Source organism: Euphorbia lathyris, chromosome 10 (genome assembly GCF_963576675.1).
Source record: "Euphorbia lathyris chromosome 10, ddEupLath1.1, whole genome shotgun sequence".
Lineage (NCBI taxonomy): Eukaryota > Viridiplantae > Streptophyta > Magnoliopsida > Malpighiales > Euphorbiaceae > Euphorbia > Euphorbia lathyris.
Window position 1 is genome coordinate 6,440,555 of NC_088919.1, and position 8,782 is coordinate 6,449,336.

Genomic DNA, 8,782 nt, shown 5'->3' on the forward strand with positions numbered 1-8,782 from the left:
CAACGTGAAAACTAAAGTAGAGTTCGAAGACAAACGAACAACATGAAAACTCAAGCAGAGTTCAAGTGTAAGTGGGAATCAATTTGGGAAACAAAGAGTGCGGACAACTTGGCAGAATCTCGATAGAGTAGAAAGTTAATCTCTCTCTATAGGAGGCGAGTCTAATCAATGGGAATGTTGATCCTCTAAGTGGAGGAGAATGTTAGGGAGAGTTTGGCCGTAGGCAAACTCAATCCCAAGCATTGACAAGGTTACAAAAAAAGAGTGGAGAACATATCAACATATGCTGATGGTAGAGATCGAGTTGGTATAAAGAACACTATAGGAGACCCCTGACATTGATCTCTGCCACCACTGGATCAGTTATCGGTACAGGTTAAGTGATACACCTTCATCCACTAGAGAGATGAGAACTAGACATATGTCCTTCGTGAAGAGATGAGGATATCTCTATAGAGGGGAACTTTATGAACACTATGGACTCCCAGCAATCTCATAGTGTATATCATTCTAGGACGAGGTTTAAACACAGAAAGACCCTCCGGGACGAAATACCGGCGAATGCATTAACGGAACACTTAAAAGGGGATAGACTCTTTCGGTATGAAATGGCTAGTCAAGGCTTGAGAAAAATCTTGGCGCTGCATGGGGTTTTGACCTAGCTCAAACCTGACTGTTCTGATATTAGATTATTAAAATATTAGTTAATATATTTTTATCTTTTAATGTATTAATTCTTAATTGATCCATACAAACAAGGAATCATTGCAACCTGGGTATAAGTACAGCCGCTCTTGCGGAATTCTGGGGCTTATATTTTGGTATAAGCTTGGCGTGGAAGCTGGGGTTTAGGAATGTGGTGTTTGAAGTGGATGCCCTTACAGTAGTAAAATGTGTGAATTCCACCAGTACGGTTAACCACCGGCACTACTGGATCATTGAGGCTTGCCAGAACTTATTAAATCGAAATTGGAATGTTCGAGTTGTTCATACCCACAGAGAGGGTAACCGAGCAGCGGATTGGTTGGCAAATTTCGCAAGAAATTTCTCCCTTGGTCATCACGAGTGTGATAGGCCGCCTGCAGGCCTACTGGACATTCTTCATGCTGATTTGAGAAGTGCAAGGCCTGATTGACTCCGGTTTTTCCTGCTTTGTTTTTGTGTTTTTTTCCCCCGGGGTGCTTAGCCCTTCCTTGTCCACCAAAAAAAAAAAAAGGAACCACATTAGCAAAGGGAGAGAAAAACAGCACCACCTACACTGTTCAACAATCAATGGAAAAAAATAATAATAAATACTCATTGTATTCTTAATAATTAATTAAATCAAGTTATAATTAATGAATTGATTTTCTTTATTAATTAGATTAATTGATTATAAATTAGTTGGTTAATAATACTTAATTGATTAGTTAATTAAATAGAAGTTGCCATGATAGGAAATCGAGAATTGGCAGATGGTTTTTTTTGGTTCGTGGAAGTTGGCAATCAAATGAAGCAGTTTGTGAGAACGAGAGAATTCTTTGGAAGAAGTTAGAACATCTCCAACAGCCTCTTAAGTTGGTTCTTAAGTTATTTGAGGAGAGAAAATGAAAATTCATCTCCAACAGCTTTTTAGTGGCTCCTCAAATCACTAAGAGCCTTTTCATCATCTCTATTAATAGAGAGCCTCTCTCCACCTCTTAGTGCCTCCTAACTTAATTTTTTATTAATAATTTATTATTGATGTGTCTCTCTCCTCACACTATTGGTAATGTAATAATAAAGAATAATTTTAATAATAAAATAATAAATAAGGAGTGAATATAAAGAGCATTGTTGGAGATGGTATATCTTAGCCACTCTTAAATCACTAAGAGTCAATTATTTATATTATTTTTAGAGAGCTCACTAAGAGTCTCTTGGAGATGCTCTTACAAGAGTATTTGTTGATCATAGAGAATTCTAAGAAAAGTGGCGAGCAATGGACAAAACAATTATTTTTACAACTTGGAATTCAAATATATAATGGCAAATGTGCTTCAAATGAAGCCTCGAACCAACCAATAAACACAATATTCCAGACAAGCACAATGTCACAAAAACTCTATTTTACAGAGCTCTATCTTCTAGTTTAGACTGCATTCGTTTCATTTGCATACGAAGTTAACCGAACGCAAAAGGTCAAAATCTTCTCCAATTAAAAAAATAAATAAAAGACATTATGCAACTTTTAGAGAGTAGGAGTGACTAAAGGGGTTGTCCCCTAAATTTGGAATAAAGTGATCAAAATTGATAACTTTAAAGGGAACACCTTATGTAGGTCTATTCTACTTCAAAATGTTTGTGATGCTGATTGGGAAAGGTGCAAACAAATTAAGAGATCAATCACAAGTTATTGCCTTTTTTATGAGGAATTCCCTCATATTATGGAAATCCAAAAAGTAAAATACTAATTCGGTCTTCAAGCAGAATACATAGCCATGGCAACTAGTGTGAGTAAACTGCATATGTGGTATACAACTTTTGTCCTTTTTCACACTTTGGTTTACAACCTTCAATTTTGGACAGAAAACTGTACAACTTTTTGCTGATCTCCCACTAAAGTATACCATCGGTAAATATGACCGGTCAACTCGAAATCAACGCACCACGTCAGCAAATTGACATCCTTAAAAGTCAAAATTAACCAGTCAACTTTTGACTTTTAAGGAGATCAATTTGCTAACATGGCGCGTTGACTTCGCATTAACCGATTGTACACTTTAGTGGGAGATAGGTTGTACAGTTTTGTATGCAAAATTGAAGGTTGGATATCAAAGTGTGAAAAATGGCAAAAGTTATACATCACGTATGTAATTTATCCCAACTAATGTCTCTAAGCTAAAATGATTGAATTTTATAGTATCTTTACCAATTTCCCTTCACTATGACAATCATTGCTGCCGATTCAGTATTCTACGGATGAAAAATACATAGAAGGATTTATTGAAACTCAATACGTTAACACTGCTAATCAATTTGATCATTTCCTTATAAAAAAGGTTGACAGGTCAACAACTCAAAGACGTCTAAACTTAGATTCCTAACAATGATTGGAAAGGGGGGAGTCTTGGAAGTACGAAGGAGTATCATTGTATTTCAAGTTGAAGTCATGTAATTATAGACATGAATGTAGTGGATTATAGCTAAATAAGCACGTCTAACAGAGTTGACAAACAATTTTAACTTTAACGTCTAAAATGGTACAATCTTTTACCCGTTATCAGAAAAACGGGAGCAATTTCACCATGGGGGAGATCAGGTGCACAAATCCCGTCAATGTTGATAGTGGGGAGCAATGTTACCCGTTATGTTGGTAGCAAAGAGCAAATTTACTCCTAACATTGGCAAGTTGGTTCAATTTGAGAAATAACTCATCTCAATCTAAATCTTGTCATCTAGGCTCACATGTAGAAAATAACTAATATTATTATAAAGGAACATTGTCTATAATTTAGCATGAACATAGCATAAATCGAGTGGAAACGAATGTGTTAAAATGTTACCCGTAATGTTGGCAGCAAAGAGCAAATTTACCCCTAACATTGGCAAGTTTAATCAATTTGAGAAATAATTCATCAAATTGTCTTCTTAATCTAAATCTTGTCATCTACACTCACAAAATAACTGATATTATTAAAAAGGAACATTGTCTATAATTTAGCATGAACATAGCATAGATTGAGTTGAAACAAACAAATATGTTTAAATGTAATGAAATAAAGATTCCATTTATTGTGTAACTTCATTACGTATCACCTTCCCTGTTACAATTGACCGGTTTGATAATCGTTCTCATTGAATTTTGAACAATTGAATAGTAATTAAATAACAAGTTCACAAGTTGTGCATACCAAGCTCACACTGTGTATTGCATATAAAGGAACCAATTAAGAATAGGACATACCAAAGATGAGCTCAAAAATTTGGGGGCTATAAATCATGCCAAGCATACTTTTATATGACCTTCTGGAAGTACTATACATCATTTTTGCAGCAGCTGAGTCAACTGTATGTCACGTTGGACAGTCTTAATATGGATTTGGACCGTAGTTGACAACTCCAACCGCCAAAGAGCACACATAACCTTGAGCTATTGAGAGCTATTTGTAATTTCTTATTGACCTGAAGATAGGAAGGAAAAAACATTGTTTAGCTAGAAAGCATCACGGTATATTGGTTGAGCATTGCAAAGACCATCACTTTCGTGTCCGTCCTTGAGGCATTTACTTATTGAAGCATTTCTAGTCAAAACGGATTTGCTAAGAATGTCCATACAGGGCAAACTAGAAACAATCAATTCAGGTTGAAAAGGCTGAATTTCAGTTATTATGTAACTTCATAGTGAGCTCATACAAGGGTGCAAAATGGTGCGTGATTGCTAGAGCAACAAACGACATTATGAAAGTTGAAGGCAGTGGAAGGAAAGGACTGAATACAGTTATAAAGAAAGGACTAGACAGCTGAACACATCAAAGAAGAAAAGACTGAGGTGAGGTAGGGGAATGAAAAATACCAACAATAACAGGACTTACTGAAGACAAAATCATCGTTCTTGTTTATCCGATAAATAGTCACAAAAGCACGAGGCCGAAACTAATGAAACTAATCATCGCAAAATGTGCAGAATTGTAGCAACAGTTTTATCACGAGCAAATAACAGAGTATGAAATTTGCTTAAAGAAATTGACTGAAGAATAAATTGACCACATAAAACAGACATTTGTTGTCTAGAATATATATTTAGACACCTGCTTTCTGAATAATGGAATAGCGTGGTGAGTATTTATTGGAAAAACCTATGTCCGAAGATAGTATTAGTCCTCGATCTATTGATGTGCTTGATCCGCCTATTCTCTGGAAAATTTTAAACCAACTAAACCATTATCCCCTTCTGTATATGACTATGAGTATAAACTTTAATGTCTCGAACATGAAGCCGAAACTTTAGCACAGTTAAGTTTTACTTGTCAATCTTCACAACATAAGAATTGTAAATAGACAAAATTTAAACTCCAGAGCAAAAAAAAAAAAAAAAAAAAAAAAAAAAAAAAAAAAGAATACCTGTTACACAAGCCCTTGGTGTCTGGCTTTTGTGAGCGACTTAAGAGTACTCTCCAATGTAGAGTAAGCAGCAACATCCGTTAAACTCTTACTCTCTACTGCATAATCAAACACCTCATAAGCCTCTGCAACCTTACCTCCCCGACAAAGCGCTCTTACCAATGTAGCATACGAAGCTGTCTCAAGCTTCATACCTTCTTCCTTCATGACCCGATACAACTCGATGCCTTTCTCCAAGAATCTCCCTCCCTTGCACAGCCCATGAAGCAATGTACTATATGTGCACGAATTTGGACTGCATCCATTCGCTTCCATCTCCTCTAGCAACGCCAAAGCACCCAATACATTCCCTTTTCTACACATCCCATTCATCAACGAAGTGTAGGTAGCCGCATCAGGAAAATGTCCTGTTTCTGCCATGATTTTCAAGTACTTTTGAGCTTCGTCCACTCTCCCAGATTTCGATAACCCGAAAATCAAGGTATTATAGGTGACAAGATCAGGCTCTACTCCTTCTTCTTTCATTTTCTTATAAACCTCAATAGCCTCACTACCTCTACTTAACATACAGTAACCTTTCATAATTGTGTTGTACACAAAGCAATCAGGCTTAAATCCACAATCTCTTAAAACACTCAACAATCTTGTAGCCTCACGGAGATTCTTAGAATTGCATACATTATCAATCAATATGGTATAAGTAACAATATCAGGGTTTAAATCAAAGGAAGACCTCAATTCATCAATAAAATCATATACTGTACTCAATGCTCTACACTTACACAAACGCTTGATAAGGAAATTGTAAGTATAAGAATCAGGCTTGGAATGTTTCGAAGCTAATTCTTTCACCAATTCAACAGCATCATCTTCACGGTCAACAGAACAGAGAGCCCTAACTGCAAGATCAGCAGTAACCTGATTGGGCTGAAACCCACTATTCACCATTAAATTGAGAGTTTGGTGAACCAAGGAAAGAGAGTCCTCCGGTTTTATACAGGAATTGGTGATTAAAACATGGTAAGTAGATCGATCGGGGGTGAAGGAAGGGATAGTTTTGACCATGTGATTAAGGAGAGAAATTGAATCATCAATGGGGGAGATTGCGGCGTAGGATTGAAGAAAAGAGTTGTGGAAACGGAGGTCGAGCGGAAATCTAGATGTGGAAGTGATGGAGTTGAAGAGTTTTTTGGCGTCATTGAGATCTGGAGACTTGAAGATAGCCTCCTTGTGTTGGGAGATCGCCGGGGAGGTTTGAATCTGGGTTTTCTGAGAACGTTGAGATGGATTTTTCTTGGGAAAGTGACGGAATTGTGGAGGTGGAGGTGGAGGTGGAGATGGAGATACTGTTGGAGCTGCCGGAGACTTTTTGATTAGTGTTGTTGCTGAGATAGCTGAACGTAACGAAGGTGGAACTTTTCCCATTTCTACTGTAATTGCTGATTCTTCTTCTTCTCGTTGCGACAAGGGTTTTGGGCTCCGAATACAGAATTAGGGTTTTACAGAAACTACACCGTTTCTATCCAATACATTTTCTTTTACTTTATTAGGTACCTATCACGTACCGTAAAAGTCAATTCGGTCCCTAATTTTTTAAAATAATCGTTCTTATTTATCCAAAATCCTTAATTAGTTTTTTTCTTAACATTTCTCCCATGATTGACATAAAATTTAACTTGACCGTTCTATATTTTTTAGTTTGGTTTTTAATAGATTTTGTGTAAGGTTTTTCATTAAAAAAATATAAAATATTTAATATTAATTTTTTTTTAGGGTTAAGGTGCAAAAATACCCCTAACGTTTTGGGTCAGGAGCAATTTTACCCCTAATGTCTAAAATGGTGCAATTTTACCCCTAATGTTTGTAGCCAAGAGCAATTTTACCCCCTAACGTTGGTAATTTTGGTCAATTTCAGATACTATTATAAAACACATATTTTTATTCATTATTTTGCACCAATTGCATATCAATTCATCCTAAAAAAAGAATTTCATGTTTTTTGTAGTTTAATAATAGAATTGGAGATTAATATTTACAAATTCGGTGAATTTTTTGAATTTTTTTGTCTAATTCATACAAAAGACATTATATTTTTTTTTATTTTTTTTCACATCCCAGCATATGTTTATGATTTGTTACTGATAAAATGACGCATATGTGAAGTGTAGATGATAAGATTCATGACCGAGAAGACATTTTGATGAATTATTTCTAAAATTGATCCAATTTATCAACGTTAGGGGTAAAATTGCTCTTGGCTACAAACGTTAAGGGTAAAATTGCACCATTTTAGACGTTAGGGGTAAAATTGCTCCAGACCCAAAACGTTAGGGGTATTTTTGCACCTTAACCCTTTTTTTTATAAAATAAGTACATCATTTCATAGATAAGAAAACATCAAAGTATAACAAGAAAATAAGGAACAATACCTTACATAAGTACAGACTATGCCTAGTAGAGAAACCATAAAGGTAAGAAAATGACTACAATGGATAAAAGAAACCATTAAAAGCACAACAAGAAACATATACTTTTTGAAACTCCAAATTTGCAGATAAGCATTTGTAATCCAATCTCCATCATTTAAACTTCTCTGAATCTTCGGATCTCGGTCCTTTCTTTTGCAACCACGTAAATATAATGATCTACGCATAATAAGATCTATCATTTCTGCTCTTGCTAAAACAAAAAATATTACAAATGAAAAGATAATAAACAACAAATACAATTGAAGTAGATTAAAAGATCCTGTAAAATATATGTAATCTAACAAAAAAAAAATGTTATTTAATATTAATTTACTATCAATATTTCACTTCTAAAACTTTTCTTTTCAAAAATTTAATTCTTTTTAAATATTATACCTTATACTACAAAAACATAAGGTTTTTACGCCTTTTTATAGTATCCTTTTATTAACTGTCATAATGGATTTTTACCTTTTTCTGAATTTAAAAAGGCCTCATAAAAATTATATTGGATTATAAAATTACAAATAAATCATATTATAAAACATAATTCTCAATATGTCATTATTTTCTATATATCATAAATAGAGTATGTTTTTATATCATCATTTATAAATTTTAGACTTCAATTCATAAATCTTAAACCCTGAAAAATATACATTAGTCTAATTCATACATAGTTCTTAAAATATATAAAAAAAACAATAATTTTTTTAGTTTATTATTTAAATTAGTACCGAAATAATTTTTCATATCTGAATTTGTGTGTAAATTTCTCAATTAAAAACTGGGGCTTTTTACATGAATATCATAATTGACTATAAAATTACAACTAAATCATATCATCAAACTTAATACTTAATATGTTTTTTTTATATATAACAAATAAAATATGTTTTTACGCCTAATTTAAAAGGTTTAAACCCCAATTCATAAATCTCAAACTCTTTTTAATATATTCTAGACTCCTAATTTATAAACTATCATCTTTAAATATAATGATTTTATTAGTTTGACGTAATTTAAAATTATGATTTGATATAATTGTAAATAGTTCTTCAAAAGTGAATTTCTGTGTAATTTTCCCTAAAAACTGCCGGGCTTTAATATTAAACGATAGTGTAAAGCCTATAACTAGAGCAATTAGGTTATGGGCATACAACTTCGAGAGTACGATATCTTCACCGCGATTTTGAAGCAAATGTCTTCCTCTCATATGCGCGATTTTGATG

The 8,782-nt window shown here is 34.1% G+C and overlaps 1 protein-coding gene across 5 annotated transcripts; it reads right to left on the bottom strand.

The window, feature by feature from the left end:
• Nucleotides 1–726: 726 nt before the first annotated feature.
• LOC136209173 (pentatricopeptide repeat-containing protein At2g17670) lies at nt 727–6,579 on the bottom strand. 5 transcript variants are annotated; one of them, XR_010677420.1, is made up of 4 exons: nt 5,083–6,579; nt 3,926–4,143; nt 3,236–3,628; nt 727–1,188 (listed from the first exon to the last, which is right to left on the bottom strand). XR_010677420.1 is itself a non-coding variant. In XM_066000571.1 (2 exons), the coding sequence occupies exon 1, from the start codon at nt 6,505–6,507 to the stop codon at nt 5,086–5,088; it is 1,422 nt and encodes a 473-aa protein (XP_065856643.1). In that variant the 5' UTR covers nt 6,508–6,579; the 3' UTR covers nt 3,664–4,143; nt 5,083–5,085. The 5 variants fall into 5 exon arrangements, 1 of the variants encoding a protein (XP_065856643.1); XR_010677421.1 differs by having other exon boundaries at nt 735–1,188; nt 3,525–3,628; XR_010677422.1 differs by lacking the exon at nt 3,236–3,628 and having other exon boundaries at nt 737–1,192.
• Nucleotides 6,580–8,782: the final 2,203 nt, after the last annotated feature.

Coding starts and splice junctions, on each gene's coding strand:
- LOC136209173 (XM_066000571.1), bottom strand. CDS start 6,507: ATGGGAAAAGTTCCACCTTCGTTACGTTCAGCTATCTCAGCAACAACA.